Below are 19,071 nucleotides of genomic sequence, written 5' to 3'. Positions count from 1 at the left end.
TATTCCTCATAATATCCACATTTTATAGATGAAATTGAGAGAAGTTAAATCACTTGCCCAAGGTCACAAAGCAAATAAGTTACAGAGCTGTGATTCAAACCCAAGTATGTTTGACTCTAAAGTCCATAAACCTTAACCACTACAACAGTGCAAGCCAGGCTTTGTGAATAATGGCAACTCTGCCTTGATGCCCTCCAATGTTGAAGTTACAACTACAATTTAAGCTACTTAAGTTCTGGACTCAGTCAATGTTGATAAAAACAAGAAAGCAAGCAAGCAAGCAAACAAACTGAAAAAGGTTTGGAGGAAGAAAAGAAAAAAAATAATTAGTCAGTGTGGATAAGAATACTGTTACTGCCTAATACATGGAAAAGTACTGTGGTTACTCATATCCTCATTTGAGTACATACATACTCATTTGAGGATATGAGTAAACACAAAACTCTCTAAGGCAAATTATTCTACTGAATTTACATTGACCAGCTAAAGGTCCATCACAGGTGACCCAGTGATAATGTCTACTCTGATTGGAGGGGCCCTTCATGGGAAAAAAGGGACCCTAAAGGATGGTAGTCAGGAGAATAATTTACTTCTGAAGGCAGTAAATATCAACAGTGACCACAAAATGGTAGCCATGAGACACATAATAATTATGAAAGAGAAAGGTGGTGTAATTTCAGGACAAATAGTGGTTCAGAATCCTTTCAGGGTATAACAGGCTTTAATGTAGGAGATAAAGTTAATAAATGATGCTCAATATTTAAGGAAATTTGTCAAATTTATAAACTAAATAAGCACTAAATCTAAAAAGAAGCAAGTAAACATAAACTTTTACAACAAAATCTAGGTTGAATTTAAAGTTTATAACCGTACCATTAAAAATTAAGACAAAAGTCACTATGAGTGTTACCCTTCTTTAATACACACACATATAAGTGCCCCTCAGACATTAAAACCCACTAGGTGGGCAACAGGTGACAGGAAAATTTAGCATCTCTTCATCTCCCAAGGACTTTTTTTTCCTTAGTGTGTAATGTCTTTATTGAGACTGTACTATGAATTACATTAATTCAACATGAATTAAATAAATAAGGTAATTAGCATGAATTATATGACTTAATATAACTAGGCAAATGTAGAGGACAATAAACTGGTACCTCATGGATCCCCATGGGAGACACCCTAGTAACGAAATAGAACTTTGCCTCTCACTCCAGAAACTCTATTTGCCTTGTCCCAGTGATAATCCTCTCTCCCCCTCATATGTAACTGCTATCATGATTTTTAAAGTAATCACTCCTAGCTCTTTCAAAATTTTATCACTTTTTCAGTTTTATCACTCAAATATGCATCCCTAGTTATGGCTGTTCCGTCTTGTCCATTAAAAAATGTTTGATTTATTTTAGGCTTCTTTTAATCTATAGAGTTGTCTTATATATCTTTTCCTTACAATTTATATACTGAACCCAGGCCCATTTGCCCTGTAGTTTCCCACAATATAGATTTTGCTGATTGCATATTCATGTCTAATTCTACATGTAGAATTTATCTTCTTTATCTTCTGTAGTTTCTGCAAATTAGCAGCTGGACCCAGAGCCTATATCAAACTCAGGTTTGATCTGAATATTAAAGATATATATGGTGAGTAATATTCCATTGTGTATATATGCCACATCTTCTTTATCCATTCATCTATGAATGGATGCTTAGATTGCTTCCATATCTTGGCTATTGTAAACAACGCTGTTATAAACCTAGGGGTGCATATGTCTTTTTAACTTAGTGCTTCTGTTGAGGGTATAATGCTAAGTGAAATAAGTCAATCAAAGAAAGGTAATTACTATGTGATTTTACTCATGTGGAATTTAAGAAACAAAACAAATGAACAAAGAAAAAAAGAGACAAAAAGCCAAACTCATAAATACAGAGAACAAACTGGTGTTGGCCAGAGGGGCAGTGGGTGGGGGGAGGGGTAATAGAGGGAATCAAGAGTATACTTACCTTGAGCACTGAGTAATGTATACAATTGTTGAATAATTATAGTCTACACCTGAAACTAATAAAACACTATGTTAATTATACTTCAATTAAAAAAAAGAAAAAAATTCAAAGATTCATAGCAAAAAAAAAAAAAAGATATATGTGGTGTTTGCCAAGACTATAGAAGGCAAATATCTAGTCTCTTTGTGATGTTAACAGCCATTGATGCATCATGCATATATCTCTTAATTCATCAGGAGTTGCAGAATGGTGATATGCTTCTAGTTTTTTTCCATGTGTTAGCTGGATACTTTTATAAAAAGAGATACTTTGTCTATTTCATGTACTATTTGGTTATGCAGTGGTATAGTACATATGGGAAAGGCCAGATGAACACTTGATTCTTTCATTTACCAGATAATGAATTGGTTTCCTATTATCTTCTGTGAGTGGCCAATCCTTTCTGTTTAAATATCTATTATGAACTCATGGATTTAAACCCATCTGATGGGTTTCAATCTATGGTATTTCTCATCCTTATTGATACTCAAATAATCTCTTCTTAGGCTAATGGATTATCTTCCCTTGGCTGCTGATGTGTTTTGATATGACCCTCCTAGTCTTTGAAAGCTTCCTAACTATCCCATGTGTCAAGACGGTCCAAGCTTGTTTTGTACATTTCCGGCTTCAGATTTGGAATTGGCTACTTCTCTAAGAAGCCCTGGTTTCAGGTAAGAGTGGCTCAGTCAGTTAAACATCTGCCTTCGGCTCAGCTCATAATCCCAGGGTCCTGGAATCGAGCCCCATGTGAGGCTCCCTGCTCAGCGGGGAGCCTGCGTGTCCCTCTCCCTCTGCAGCTCTCCCTGCTTGTGCTCTCTCGCTCTATCAAAAAAATAAAAATAAAAAAAATAATAATAATAAAATAAAATAAAATCTTAAAAAAAAAAAAAGAAGCCCTGGTTTCCTCTAATGTGAAATGGTATTTCAAGACCACAATATAAATGTTAGGGATGCTCACTGCTACTGTCTTTATTTTCTTTTCCTTATTGTTTTTAGGAATTTCCAATGGATATAGCAGCTATATATTTATATTTATACCTTATGAGTTCACATTGATGTTTCCAATTCAAATCCAAGACTACAGAGTTTCTTTTCTTTTTTTTTTTTTTTAAGATTTTATTTATTTATGAGACAGAGAGCATACAAGTAGGCAGACCGGCAGGCAGAGCGGCAGGCAGAGGGAGAGCGAGAAGCAGGCTCTCGCTGAGCAGGGAGCCCAGTGCGGGGCTCAATCCCAGGACCTTGGGATCATGACCTGAGCCAAAGGCAGCTGCTTAACCAACTGAGCCACCCAGGTGCCCCAAGACTACAAAGTTTTTAACTTAACATTTTTTGGTATTACATCTGTGTCTCCTTTGTCCTACATTAATAATCCTGATTATTATTAAGGATGAAGAGACAACAGAATTAGAAAATTTCATAATTACTCATTTGCTTTATCCCACATCAATACGTTCTCAGAATAACAATACTAAGACTACCACCACAATGATTACTGAAACACTAAACATTTTGGGTATATACTGTTGCTCAGTTTTGCCTATTTTGAGCTTCATATATATAGAATCATACAAAATGTATTCATGTCTCTTTTTTCACTCTATTGAATGTCTGTGAGATTCACACTAATCAGAGGGTTTTTTTCCCATTGTCAGGTAATGTTCTACTATATAATTCATAGAAAATGAATAATTATTTAGAAACATTTATCTGGTTCAAGTGCAGTGACCATTTATCACTCATAATAGAAGTTGAAGAATTTGGCCTCAGAGATCACATAGCTTATACTCTCTTTGGATTGGTCTCCAGACCCCAAAAAGTGTGTTGATATAAACTGCACTACATTTTCCTGAACTCCATTTTCACTTCTCATTCACGTTTCATCTCTGGGCAAAGTAAAGAAACAGAGATATTGATGGAATTATCCTACACACTCAAGCCTCAGTCAGGCCAGTTAGATTAATATAGTATAAATTTCCATAATCTTATGTCAGCACTGAGCCTATAGGAAGCCATACCTTCAGAGAATCATCTATATTAGGAGAAAAAACCCTGAAAATCAACCATTTCTGTGTGTCAAGCCTTTGGTCTCCAAACCTCTAGGAGTTAATTAACAATTTTCAATATTTGAAATGTTCTAACAGAAATCTCCTAACTACCTATATAAATCTTGTTTCTCCCTTTGCCTGACATCTCAACTCAGGATGGCAATCATGATTATCTAATGCTAATCAGAAACAAAAATGTCTTTAATTAATAAGAAATATAAAACAAAGAGTTTCTTAACAAATACAGTACTTTGCAAGACAAAATCTTTCAAAGCATGGGACCCAACAAGGAAAAGTAGTAACAAATTAGGGTTCTTGATGGTCTAACTGCTGTAGTCCAACCTACCCAAGTTGAGGAAAGGTGAAATGATTCACCCAAAGCTAATCTCCTAGGGAACATAGTTCAGTAAAGGTATTAAAATTTTTTTTAATTGGGTTAAAATACACATAGCATAAAGTATGCCATCTTAACCATTTTTCAGCGTACAGTTGGGTGGTATCACTTTTATTCATGTTGTTGTGCAGCCATCACCACTGTCCATCCCCAGAACTCTTTTCATCTTGTAAAACTGAAACTATACCTATTAAACAATAAGTCAACATTCTCCCTTTCTCCTCAGCCCTGGCCACAACAGTCTACTCTCTGTCTCTAAGTACTTCATATAAATGGAATCATACAGTTTGTCTTTTTGTGAATGGCTTATAATGTCCTTAAGGTTCATCTATACTATAGCACATGTCAGAACTGCCTTATTGTTTAAGACTGAGTAGTATTCATTGTATGTACATACCACATTTTACTTATCTTCTCATCCATCAATGGACACTTGGGTTGCTTCCAAATTTCAGCTATTGTGAATAATGCTATGAACATGGCTGTACAAATATCTCTTTGAGACTCTGCTTTCAGTTCTTTTGGCTCTATGCCCAGAAGTGGAACTGCTGGATCATACAGTAATTCTATTTTTAATTTTTCAAGGACCATCTCACTGTTTTCCACAGCAGTTGTACAATCTTACATTCCCACCAACAGTGCACAAGGATTCCAATTTTGCCACATTGGTTTTTTTTTTTAATTGTAGCTAACCTAATGGGTGTGAGATGTGATACCGAGCATCTCATGTGTTTATTGGTCATTTGTGTAGTTTTGGAGAAATGTCTATTCAAGTCCTTTGCCCATTTTTGAATCAGGCTGTTTTTTTGTTGTTGAGTTTTAGAAGTTCTCCATATATTCTGGATATTATCTGGATATCCAGATATATGATTCGCAAATATTTTCCCCCATTCTATAGGTTGCCTTTTTACTCTGTGGATAGTGTTTTTTGATATACAAGTTTTTAAAATCTTCATGAAGACCAATTTGTCTATTTTTTCTTTTGTACCTATGCCTTTGGCATCATATCCAAGAAATCATTACCATGTCCAATGTTATGAAACTTTTACCCTATGTATTTTTCTAAGAATTTTATTGTTATAGGTCTTACATTTAGGTCCTTGATCCATTTTTGAGTTAATTTTTGCATATGGTGTTAGGAAAGGGTCCAACTTTCTTTTACATGTAGACATCCAATTTTCCCAGCACTACTTGTTAAAAAGAGTATCCTTTTTCTATCAAATGGCCTTGTCACCCTTGTCAAAAATCATTTGACTGTATAAATGAGGGTTTATTTCTGGGTTCATTATTCCATTGGTCTGTATGTCTATCTTTATTAGCAAAGGTATTTTTAACCATAGCACAATAGTGTTCTCTTTGCCTGCTTATTGTTTGGATCAAAGAAGAACATGAAGCTGGGTTCCAGCCTGAGGGTGGGGAGGTGTGTTTTTGTAAATTTCAGGCTTTTCTAAGCATGAGTAATCTCAGTCATTAGCCTCAGCCAGATTTACTCCCCATAAGAGAAATATTAACCCCATATGTTACCGTTTTGATAAGAATTGCATGTAAAATAAATCACTCATTTAGTACAATGCCTGAACTTTGGTAAATTTTAGCTATTAGATATGGTAGGCCAGTGGTCCCCAGAAGAGCAGCAACAGCATCAGCTGGGAATATATTAAACATGCAAAATCTTAAGACATCGAGATGACCAACAAGTACATGAAAAAGATGCCCAACATTACTAATCATGAGGAAAAGCAAATCAAAACCATGGTGAGCTATCACCTCACACCTATTAGAATGGGTATTACCAAAAAGAAGAAATAACAAGTGTTGGTGAGGATGTGGAGAAAAGAGAACACTTTTATGCCATTGGTAGGAATGTAAGTTGGTGCAGCTACCATTAAAAACAGTATAGAGGTTTCTAAAAAAACTAAAAATAGAACTACCATATGGTCTAGCAATTCCACTTCCAAGTATTTATCCCAAGAAAATGAAACACTGACTTGAAAAGATATCTGTACCTCCATGTTCACTGCAGCATTATTTACAATAGCCAAGACATGGAAACAGCCTAAGTGTCCACGGATGGAAGAATGGATAAAGAAAATGTCATACATATTTATTCAGGGAATATTATTCAGCCATAAAAAAGAATGAAATCTTGCTATCTGTGATAATATGGATGGAACTTGAAGGCATGATGCTAAATGAAATAAGTCAAAGAAAGATATATATAATATGGTATCACTCATTTCTGGAATCTGGGGGAAAAAAAAACAGAAGAAAAAACCCAACTCATAGATACAGAGAACAGATTGGTGGTTGCCAGAGATGGAGAGGGATCAGTGAAATGAAGGGGGTCAAAGGTTGTAAGTCATAGGGATGTAATGTATAGCATAGTGAGTATTGTTAGTAATACTGTATTGCATTTTTGAAATTTGCTAAGAGTAGATAAAAGTTCTGATCACAAGAAAAAAAATTTATAACAGAATGTTAGCTAGAGAGAATGGTGGTCATTTCATAATATATACAAATATCAATCTTTGTGTTGTATACCTGAAACTAATGTTATATCTTATACAAAACAATAAGTACAAATTCTTGGGCCTCATCCTAAACCTACTAAATCAGAAAGCTGGGGTAGGATCTCAATTTTCTTAACAAGTCCTTCAGGTGATTCTGATATGCAGAGCCAACGCTTGAGAATGAAGGCCCACCATGATAAAAACAAAAACTGACATTCTCCTGAAGGTATCTTATTTACAAATATCTTGCTATGTTTATCACTGACACATTTTAAAGGTTTAAACTAGCAGTAACACATGGAGTTAAATATTTTTTTAAAGATTTTATTTATTTGACAGAGAGGGAACACAAGAAGGGGGAGAGGGAGAAGCAGGCTTCCTGCGGAGCAGGGAGCCCAGTGCGGAGCTCCATCCCAGGACCCTGAGATCATGATGTGAGCCGAAGGCAGATGCTTAACGACTGAGCCACCCAAGCGCCCCAATTTTTTTTTTTTAATTGAGAGCGCGCGCTGGAGCGTGGAGGGACAGAGGGAGTAGAGAAAGAATCCCAAGCTGGGCGCCCAGCCCTGAGCCGGAGGCGGGCCTCCATCCGACCACCCTGAGATCCTGATCTGGGCCGACATTAAGAGTCCGAGGCCTAACCAACTGAGCTGCCCAGGCGCCCCTTTTTGTTGTTGTTTTTTGGTTTGTTTTTGTGGGTTTTGGCGGGGAGTTACTTTTAATAACATGTCTGGTGAAAAACGTGCTGATGGGCAGGAGAATGAGGTAAAGAGAGCCTGAGTGCTCAAGGCCACTACCAGCATCTACACTGAGAGCCGATAGTAGGAAAGATCGTCAGAAGATGAAGGAAACACAGGGGGACACTGGAAGGGAAAGGATTATTTTTTTGCGAATTATTCAGAAATAGCTGTTGTATGTGCAGGAGAAGTGATGTCCTGTGGCTCTGCCGATGCCACCCTTTCTGGCTAAATGTCTTGTGGCCTGTTCTCTGCCCATGTAGACCTTTCATTAACAACTCCTCCTCACCTGCAAGAGTCTCCTCAGCCGGCTGTCTGTCCGTCCGTCCGCTGGGCCAGCATGTTCCTCTCTCCTCTTGCCTATTACTTGTCTCTTTTCGCTCCCCCTATTCCTCGCGGGGGTGCTCTTTGAGAGCAGGTACCACAGTCCCTTATAACTCCCTGTGGGCTCTAAAGGAGCCGCCTCTCTCCAGCCTCAGGGAGAAAGGGCGGGAAAGCTGCGGGAACAGACGTTCTCATTGGCTAACGTTTGCCTTCCTCACCGCGCGTGGGGCCTCCTGGGAGGAGAGTTTGAGGGGGGGGGCGTTGTTTGTTTCCTGTGTTTCTTCTTGCAGCGAAGCGCCGCCCTAATTCCCGGGCCTCGGGACTGCTGGGGGCGTGAGTTCCGGGCTGTCAGGGCCCACGGGTCATCTTCCTCTGTGGGCGGGGCAGCTGTGGGAGACTCTGCCCCCTCTCCAGAGATTACCTGTGAACCGTCATTTTAATTTGGACTCCTCTGGCTCTATAGGGGGCCCTCGACCTCCCTGGCAAGCCTTCTGCCTGCATCACCGCATACATCTTACTGTTGCGAGCAACACTTCTGGAGTTTCGCAAGATTGCGAATTTTTGAAGAACGATTTTTGAAGACCTAGAAATGGAGGTTTTCTGAAGACAAATATTCGAAGCAGGGGAAGAGGCAGGAGATTCGTTATGTGATCAGGGCAGGTAAAGTGAACAGGACAAAGGTAGAAGAAGCAGGGGAAGTGTTGCCCACTACATTTTCTTCGGGAAAATTTCAGCACACAGCAGAATTGCTTTAGATACAGACATAAATATAAATAAATATAAATTTTTAAATAAATATTTAAAATAAAAATAAATATTAAAATATTTGCTACACAGAATATTTATTAAAAAGAAGGGTAATCAGAGGTTGAGATTTAATAAAATTATAATTTTTATTGCTCTATCAAAAATATTTCAAGTGAAACTTGTTTTCCTTCCCTTCTTTTCTATCGGTGTGTAGCAGTAAAGAATATAATGCCTTCTAGTACAGTTTGTACTGTACTAGATTCATGCTTCGAGGCCAGCAGTTTTACCCACTATTGGTTTTACACTGTTGAAGTAAATGGCAACACAGGTAAATAATGTCTAAGGATTATTATGAAAAGTTTTGACCTCATGATAGTCCCCTGAAAGTCTTGACTCCCCCAGGGGTATAAGGACTACATTTTGAGAATCAGTGCCCTAGGGAATAGTAAGGCCTTTCCTTTCTCTCTCTAATCCTCATTCAGAGAAGGTAGTACACTTTAGTGAATTATTCAGGATCTCCTTTATGTGTGTGTACAGTTGTTCATCCAATTACATGCAAACACCATATTCAATTTGCAACCCACAGAAGAGATTTTAGAAGCCATTTGGACCAATAACTAGTCATTTTAAAGATTTTATTTATTTTATTTTAGAAAGAGGGAGAGCACGCAGGAGCAGGATGGGGGAGGAGCAGAGGGGGAGGCAGAGGGAGGGGGAAAGAACCTCAAGTAGACTCCCCACTGAGCCCTGCTGGGGCTCAATCTCAGGACCCTGAGATCATGACCTGAGTTGAAACCAAGAATCTGACACGTAACTGACTGAGCCACCCAGGTGCCCCAATAACTAGTTATTTTAAAATGTTCTGGCCTGAATTCCACCATTAGAGTCTTTACCTAAATGTAATGTCTTATATTTCTTTGTCTGCTTTTAGGATTTTTTTCTTTCAGTTTTAAGCAGTTTGATTATGATGTATTTGACTATAATTTTAAGTTCATCTGTTTGGGTTTTTCTATGCTTCTTGGATCTGTGGATTTATACTTTTCACAAAGTTTGGGTAGTTTTCAACCATTTTGTATGTATGTATGTATGTATTACATATTTTTTTCTACTCCAATCTCTTTCTTCTTTCCCTCTGAGAAACCTGTGACATGAATATTATTCCTTTTGATATTGTCCTACAGGTCTCTAAGACCAATTTCAATTCATTTCATTCTTTTTCCTTCTCTTATTTATATTGAATACATTTCATCTTCAAGCTCAGTGACTTTCTTCTGTCATCTCCATTCTGCTGAGTCCCTACAGTGTTGCTCTAGGGTTCTGCTATGCAGAATCTACCACTGCTGCACAGTGGGGAGAGGGAGTAGCTCTGCTCTTCTTTTCTTTTTAAGATTTTATTTATTTATTTGAGAGAGAGTATGAGTGGGAAGTAGAGGGAGAGAGAATGTGAGGCAGACTCTGTGCATAGTGCAGAGCCTGACATGGGGCAGGGCTCAGTCCCAGGACTCCAAGATCATGACCTGAGCCGAAACCAAGAATTGGACACTCAACTGACTGAGCCACCCAGGCGCCCCTAGCTCTGCTCTTTATTAGCACTTCTCTGGTATAGAATAGAAGGCTGAAATAGGGCTTTGCTCTTCAGGGGCTACCTCACCGCTGGTGAGGAGGGGAAGGACTGCTGCCAGTTTGGGGACAACCACGGTGTGGGATGGGTAAAAATCAGAATGGTCCCTTTCCTATTTGCCAGTCTTACAGCTAAAGAATAGAATCTTCTCTCTTCTTCTTCTTCTCCTCCTCCTTCTTTTCTTCTTTTTTTTTTCCTGTCTGGGCCATTGGAAGGTCTGGATTTTAGGCTGCTCTAGTGTCCAGGTAGGGATATATATGAGGCGAAAAGAAAACCCAAGGAACTTGTAGCTACCTTGTCCCCTAAGTCGTGAGACCCTTAGTCAGCTTGTAACTGCTTTTTGGAGTCTTCTGGTAGTTTTACATATTTAGTCCATGGTTTGTGGAAGCTGTTGTAGGAGAGGTTGAATGGAGGGTGATTAGTTTGTTTTATTTAGAAATAGAAGTCTCTTGGGGCGCCTGGGTGGCTCAGTTGGTTCAGTATCTGCTTTCAGCTCGGGCCATGATCCTGGGGTCCTGGGATTGAGCCCACATCGGGATCCTTGCTCAGCAGGGAGCCTGTTTCTCCCTCTCCCTCTACCACTACCCTCTGCTTGTGCTCTCTCTCTCAATATGTGTCAAATAAATAAATAAAAATCTTTAAAAAAATAGAAGTCTCTTATCTCTATGTTTTTATTAAAAAAATAATTTGTTACTTTGATAGGTCAAAAATTATTACTTACTTTGTAGTTTTGTTATAGTCAAAGGAAGAGCTTATTTTTCACATATTAACCATTATTTTCATTTCTACTTTGCTTAATTTGGGGGTTTACTCTTAATTTTGGAATAACTCATAGACTTTTTTTGGCAGATTTTTTTCCTGTTTGCTTTTTTACTCTTGTTTTAATTTTTTAATGTACAGAATTTTATGGTTTTTACATAATCATGTCAGTAATTTCCTCTGTGATTTCTTCCATTAATTTTATGCTTAGAAAATCTTTCTTCTTCCTAAAATCCAATAAATACATATACTTTTCCCTGCTTTCATTTTCTATGTTTAACTCTTTGATCCCTCTTAATTTTAGTATTTGGTGAAACATGAGTATTGTGTTTAAAAAATTTCAAGTTATTAACTATTGTATCCTATTCATTTTTCTCATTAAAAATTACTCCTAACTTGTTGAAAGTTAGGTCTAATGACAAATAGATAAAAGCTCCAATCTTTTTTTAAAAATATAAAGTGATTTTAAGGATTGGAATTTTATTTATTTATTTATTTATTTATTTATGTTTTATTTATTTATTTATTTTTAAGTAAGCTCTACGCCCAGTGTGGGGCTTGAACTCACAATCAAGTGTGTCACATGCTCAGGGAGCCTGGGTGGCTCAGTTGGTTAAGCATCTGACTCTTGATTTTGGCTCAGGTCTTGCTCTCAGGGTCATGAGATTTTGCTCCACATCAGGCTCCATGTGGCTGGGTGTGGAGCCTGCTTAAGATTTTCTCTCTCCTTCTCCCTCTGCCCTATCCCCCACTGTGCATTCACATGCTCTCTGTCTCAAAAAAAAAAAAAAAAAAAAAAAAAGTCACATCCTCTACCAACTGAGCCAGCCAGGTGTCCCAGATTGGAATTCATTGTAAAGATATAAGTTTGTTCTTCAGTGCCACCAGTGGAGAATTGGGGACTGTATATTTGGTAGCCAGCATAGGTCCTGGAGAGTGGTGAGATATGGCCCAGGCCAGTGAGGCATATGTTGGGAATGGAGCATGAAATAGAGGTGGGGACATTATGTCTTGTTCTCTGCAGCTCAAAGTGCTAGTCCACCTGAGTTGTGCCTACAAGCCACACAAAAATAGGCAGCAGGCTGGTTTTGGCCCATGGGCCACAGTTTTCCAACCTCTGCTCTAGCAACCTTGGTAAAGGACAGACCGGAGAACCAGAACTAGAAGGGAAAACCCTCTCCTCCTGCAGTCTTTCCAGTACCCTTTACTACAAAGCTTAACATCATGTCAGTTGAAAAAGGAAAAATATTTAAAAGGCCCAGATCCATTTTCACATTCAGGTAACAAAAGCAATAAATTGGTAACTGGCATAACTAGTATGGTAGAAATTATAGTGAGGAAGGAGAATCTGAATTTCTTGCTCAAAGCTTTGATTAATGAAATGATAGAAGAGGTGGTATAGCAATTTCTTTTCTCTAGGTGGAAGATGAAAAATAGGAATCTGAGTTACCTGGGAGATATAGAGAATTCTCATTCCAAACTTTTCCTTCAGTACACCATTTACCTTCTCATCTGTAAATGTAAATAATATTATCCACTTTTCAGTGTTGCTGAAAGAATTAGTGATAATTTATACACAATACCTGATCCATAGGCCTTCAATAAATAAGTAGTAGCTCTTCTTCCCTAGATGGATCAAAGGCTGAGAAAAAGCCAAGGGAAGAAGAGTAGGATTAAAATAGAAAATCAGATGTGATTTTTATTTTTATTTTTTATTTTTTTAAGATTTTATTTATTTGACAGAGAGAGACACAGCGAGAGAGGGAACACAAGCAGGGGAGTGGGAGAAGGAGAAGCAGGCTTCCCGCGGAGCAGGGAGCCCGATGCGGGGCTCGATCCCAGGATCCTGGGATCATGACCTGAGCCGAAGGCAGACGCTTAACGACTGAGCCACCCAGGCGCCCCTCAGATGTGATTTTTAAACAGGAAATGGAGATGTGTTTTTTGAAATGAAATATTTAGAACCACAGTTTTGAAGGAAAAAATGAGGAAAGTTATGCAGTATAATTCCAGAATGTGTACTGTGAATTGAGAATGCAAATAAAGCTTACTCTTGGTTACATTCCTGAGCATGGGCATTTATTTATACCACTTAATTTGGAGGAAAGCAATTTTTAATTAGTGAATTTGGATTTTCTGGAATTTTAGATCTGTAGAGATTAGGCTAGAAATAAGCTTCTCTGTAGTGGGTTGTAGGTCTGGGATATTTCAGTTCTCTGATTCCAAGAGTTACATATATATGGTAAATGATTTCTACCCTGCCATTTTTGTGTGTGTTTTTCTGCTTTGGCTTCATTTGTATAGTATTCTGGGAATTGACAAGGGCATGGGTGGCTGGGAGTTACTATAACAGAATTGAATGTTGTCCAGAATGTAGCGTTATTGTGGGACTGCAGCTTGTCTGTGTCCTGGTATGCCCTGAGCCTCATATTGAAAGTAAAAATCCTCAGAGAAATGGGTTTTTGGTTTTGAGATTTAACTGATTGTAGCAGAATGGTTCTTGGAGGTCCCACATTATGGGCTCATGGAAAGATGTAACTATTAATAATACTTGATTTATGAGAGATTTAATTTATATAGACTCCTTTGTTTGGGTGAAAAAAAAGTACTTGGGTAGGATTTTGCTAATACCAAAGCCCTTATTTCTCTCATGTCATTTTTGGAGGGATGAGTATAGATTTTATATTTGTGGGGAGGAGTGTGTTACACTGGGTGTTTAGAGCTTCTTGGGAGGAGTCAGGGAGACCAGATCTTCATATTTTTGGGATAATTGCTGAGAAATTTTCCTGGTCCTCTAATAAGATCACCTGGCTCTATAATCTCTAGATTCACTTCTGGACAATTGTGCTGAGGATTAGAAGGATGAATGCCCAATTACTAGTCTGTCTCCATGCTTTTATGGAATCTTAATATTTTTATTTTTACATGTGAACTACTTTAGTTCTCCCAAAAGCCATGAGTCGACTGGTGGGTTTATTTGCTGAAATGACTGTTGTGGGGTTATTTGCATTAAAGTGGAAGGCACAAAGTGGTTCAGGAGAGGAAAAGAGTCGTTTGGGGAAAAACAACTAGCAGTTGAAGGTTAAGTTGGGGAGTTGTAATAGATTGTTGAACAGGTTTATATTATTTGGTTTTGGGAGAGAGAAACTGAATCAATGCAAGATAATTGAGTAAGCAAGACCTAGAACCTTGGGGCCCCAGGACTGTGGATCAAGGAGGGGCAGTGAGGTATAGATTGGGGTTAAATCAGAGAATGCTACTAAATTTTGCTGTACTCTTGTATGGAGTTTTTCTTAATGAAGTTAGAGCTGAATAACTCTATGTGAGGGAGTAAGATTAATAAAACCTCTGACGTTCTTAGAATTTTGTATAGTAATTAAAGGTTGCTATGCCTAAGTCAACCAAGTTCCTCTGGAGTCCTCAGTCACAACCACCATAGAAGAGTCTTGATATCAACAAAAAACAATAGATCTTGCTCTGGAACTTGAAGCAGAAAGATTTAGGCTAAACATTATTCCCAAGTATCCTTTTTCTTCACCACCAGCCAACCCCAAGCCTTCCAGAAATTAAGAGCTACTGATCTTTCTCATAACAGGGTGGCGCTAGGTGGTAACTTCTGGTTTATAATCATAGATGATTAAAATTGGAAGGGATGGTTCAGTCTTGTTTTTCTGAAGCTGGAGTTGGTGTCTCCTGATTAGAGGTATGACACTTGTTTGTACTGACTCTTTTCCTCAAGAAACTGTTTTTTCTGAAGTGTCTTTTTCTTTTGAGATATCAGAAGAAGAGGGCTGGCAAGTAGATTTATTCCAAAGAGGAGCAAAATAACTCCAAGGGATTGGTGCAGCAGAAAGTTTGTCAGCTAGCTGGCTTTCTTGTCCTCTGAGCCAGCTGAGTGGTAGTGGGACATTGGTTTCCTGCCTCTCATTTTTTGTTATTCCCCTATTACTTACAGTATATTTATACAGAAATCTATATAGAAATGAATGGTTATGTATAAATGAAAATGTTTTGTTTTGTTTGGTGTGGGTTTTTTTTCATATAATTCTTGTCCTTTGATTTCAGCCTTTCCCAAAGGTTTCTAATTGGCCTCTTTTCTCATCACAGTGGTATCAATAAACATGGTTTGATTTGGTTCTTTTTTTTTAAGAGATCCAGAGGAGGGGCAGAGGGAGAGGGAGAGAAAGAATCTTAAGCTGCTCCACTCCACACCCAGCACGGAGCCTGACGTGGGGCTCGATGTGGGGCTCAATCTTACAACTGTGAGGTCATAACCTGAGCCAAAATCAAGAGTTGGTTGCTTAACCGACTGAGCCACCCAAGTGCCCCTGATTTGGTTTTTGTCTTTCTTTCATGATGTTACCATTGTGTGCAGCCAACCTATCTTTACCTGGAGTCAGTTGATATGAAGGTCAGACTTCACTTACTCTCCTCTTATTCTCAAAGCAGACAGTTTTGACTTTTTTCTCTGATGGTTGTCCCATCCTACGGCCAGTGGCCTATGCAACCAGGAAGTATAGCCAGACCAAGAGACTACACAAATGAGAGAAAGCCTGCTCCATGTGGTTCTGCCTCTCAGTCTGGCAGCTCTTCATTGGTGCACTGTCCCTGTGCTGATGTGTTAGTCTCCTGTTCTTGGAGATCCACAGTATCCTGCTCTAATTTAAAGACTGGGAGAAGGTACAGTGAGTGCTTGTAGATCCTTCTGATTCTGAGCTGTGAGTGTGGAGATAAACTTCCTCTTGCTCTGTAGTGGAGACACATAAAGGTGTGGAGAGGGTCAACCTTGGAGAAAAGGAAAACTAGCTCAGTAATTAACAACTCAGGCCTTAGAATTAAGTAGACTTACGTATGAATCCACACTCTACCTCTTACTGCTGTGTGACTACTTACAGCTGTGTCATTATGTTATGTGTCCTTCATACCTTGGCCCTAACCTACCTTTCCAGTCTGATCTCCTGCCACTCCCTTTCTCATTGTCTACTCCCCACTCCCCAACAGTTGTGTTTTAACTGAGTGGAACTACCTAGAACCTTGTTGGAAAGGTAAAACTGAGTGGAACTACCTAGAACCTTGTGGGAAAGGTAAAACCCATCCCAGACCTAATGTACTGGAATCAGTACTTTATGAAGTACACATTAAAGTTTAAGAAGCACTGGTCTAAGCTACTTCCTGGCACTTTTATTCCTGGCAGAAACTATGTCACAGTCCAGTCTGTGACTGCTGAGTATATGTGAATGTCCTTTAGAGAAGTATGATATGCTTTTGCAATTTGAAGTATTCTTTGAATAATTCCCAACTAAGTTGTGTCCAAAATAAGAAGTCCTTGAGTAACTAGCTTCCTTGGTCCCCTTCATTTTCAACCCTTTGAGATTTATCCCGCTCCTTTCTCCTGATTTCCTGGGAATTTCCTTTGAATCCAGAGAAATCCTCCTCACCAGAGAGAAGCTTACACAGACTCAATTAAATGCCTGCTCTGTGTATAAGGAAGAATAGTGTTAGGTGCAGCAGGGGCCATAGAAATTCAAAGGCTACTTGACTCTCAGGAAACTTTTTATTTAGTTGGAAAGGCATAAACATTCAGAGTAAAATTAATTTTATGCCTTATATTTGGGTAGTCCTTTGTCATCTACCATCACCTCTTCTGAACCTCTCCAATAATTCTGTGATGTTGGTAGGAAGGGATTATTAGCCCCCCCCCCTTTAAAAATAAAGAAGTCAGATCCAAAGATATGGAGGGATTTATCAATGCCATATGGCTGTTAAAGAGTTGGGGGGGTGGGGTATGTGTCCATGTCTTTCAGCTCTAAGTCCAGGCTGTTTTCTTTTTAAAACTATTGTGCTGTATTGTACTCTCTAGTACCAGATTAGTTTAAAATAAAGAAAATGCAGTATAGGATTGCAAAAGTTTAATGTGGTAATTAAGAGGAGCGAAATCATTTGAAAGAGTGAGGGGGCTTCAGTGAGGGAAGGATTCAGCAGGATTCTGAAAGATGAGCAGAATATATCTGGAGAAAGAGGGTGAGCAATCCAAGAAGAGGGACAAGAGATAGAAAAGCAAAGTCTGGTGAAAGAATAATGATTAGACCAGAGTTCTTGGTCTATTTGGAAACTGGATTGTTTTGATCCAACTGAATGAGGCATCAGAATTACCCAGGTGTGAGAATCATTGGTTAGGGTAGAGGGACCACAGTGATTCCCTCTTTCCTTCATATTCTTGCACAGAATCCCCCATGTGGAGAGTCAAGGAGACATGACTGTCGATCTCTAGGTGGTGGGACCTAAAGGCGGGAGTTTCTAGATCGGGTTTTGTTTGATAGACTACCACATTTACTTTTTAAAGGCATTGTATTACCTGTTTTAGATAGTTGGGAGCAGCTTCTTTCACCTTAGGGAAATGTGAGTAGATGGGTGTTCAGGACCACAGAAAAATAGTGAACTTCAGAAATTGGTTGAGATCCAGGTCAATGAGAAGTGGCAGCATTATAAAGGGCAGGGAACAAACCCTGGAGATTATAAAGGTGATTCTTAGGGGTGTACAGGCGCCAAGATCTGGATTGGTTTAGACCTAGAAGGAAGTGGAGTCTGATTGGACCACCTACCTGGGTGGGATCTGGCAGCTCGCCAACTAGGACCTGAAAGTCTAGGCCGGGCGTGCCATTGTGACGTGGTCCAGCCAGCCTCAGCTTAAGCTCCCGCCTTGGTGGGGGTGGCCCAAAAGCAGTGGCCCCGCAGAGGCGGGAGCGGGGCCATGGCTGAGGTGGCTGGGCCCACTGGTGAATCCAAAGGCACTGAAATTAAAACCCAGCAGGCCCCGGAGAAAACCCTCACGGCCGTGCCGAGGCGGGGCCTGCGCTCCGTGCTCAAAGTGTCCCAGCTGTTGCTCCGAGCCATCACCACGCACAAAGGGCTGACTCTGGCTGCCCTCAAGAAGGAGTTTGGAAATGCTGGCTACGTAGTGCGCCGTAAGTGCTGCCGCCACTCGGGCGATGCACCCTGGTCTGAGGTTAAGGGCACGCTTCTCCGGGTCAGCGGCAGCGATGCCTCTGGCTCCTTCAGGGTCTGGAAGATCCCGAAGCCGAAGAGAAGGCCAGGACGCCTGAGGTTGGAGGAGGGCGCGCGCTCTTCGAGGAGGACCCTTCCCGGGCCGCGGAGCCCACGGCGGCGGCGCTGCGCGCGTCGCCGGGCAGCCAAGAAGGCCAGGGAACTCTGGAGACGCAGCACGAAAGTAAACACAAGGGGGCGGAAGATAAGGCCAAGAGCCAAGGACTCGGTGCGTTCCAGAGCCAGGGAGGAAGTGAGGGCCAAGGGGATGGACGAGGGGAGAGGACGGACCATGAAGGAAGACATCAGGCCTAGGACCCGAGAGGAGAAGAAGAGGCCAGGCCCGAAGCCCCGGAAAGAGAAGAAGCAGGACCCGGTGAAGTCGGTAAAACGCACCATCCAGAAGACAGCCTTGGTTAAAACTGACCGAAGTTCTAGCAGTCAGGGGAAGACTCATGACCTAAGGGCTGCTCGCACAAAGACTTCCACTAAATCCGAAAGTCTTCACAATGCAGCCGGGTATTCGTAGTGTGGGAGCAATTTCCCTTCCTCCAGGCACAGATGCCTTTCCCCATAGGCTCTAATGAGAGCAGCTCTCACACTGAAGTGGACAAAACTATATACAAGACGTCTCCACTACATTGTGTCCGTTTCCTCTTTGCCGCACATGGGTACGCGTGGGTGTTGAGGGGAGACATACAACAGGGACATATGGGGTGAAGAGACAAAAAGATGTCGAGATTCTGTTCCTGCTTCAGGCCGCAGGACAATGCCTTTCAGAAGGAAAAAAGAAAACAGGTAGAAGAAAAGCAGCAACTTGGGGGGATTAGACAGAAGTGTTGAATTA

At 40.1% G+C, this 19,071-nt stretch overlaps 1 protein-coding gene across 1 annotated transcript; it reads left to right on the top strand.

The window, feature by feature from the left end:
- Positions 1-17,173: 17,173 nt before the first annotated feature.
- Positions 17,174-18,856, top strand: LOC118008959 (testis-specific H1 histone). The gene is made up of 2 exons (XM_035002875.1): positions 17,174-17,201; positions 17,873-18,856. Exons 1-2 carry the CDS (start codon positions 17,174-17,176, stop codon positions 18,751-18,753), a joined length of 909 nt encoding a protein of 302 aa, XP_034858766.1. The 3' UTR covers positions 18,754-18,856.
- Positions 18,857-19,071: the final 215 nt, after the last annotated feature.

The sequence above is a fragment of the Mirounga leonina genome, unplaced genomic scaffold (genome assembly GCF_011800145.1).
Source record: "Mirounga leonina isolate KUSES-001 unplaced genomic scaffold, KU_Mleo_1.0 Mir_126, whole genome shotgun sequence".
In the NCBI taxonomy this organism is placed as follows: domain Eukaryota; kingdom Metazoa; phylum Chordata; class Mammalia; order Carnivora; family Phocidae; genus Mirounga; species Mirounga leonina.
This window is presented reverse-complemented; position numbering and strand designations above follow the sequence as displayed.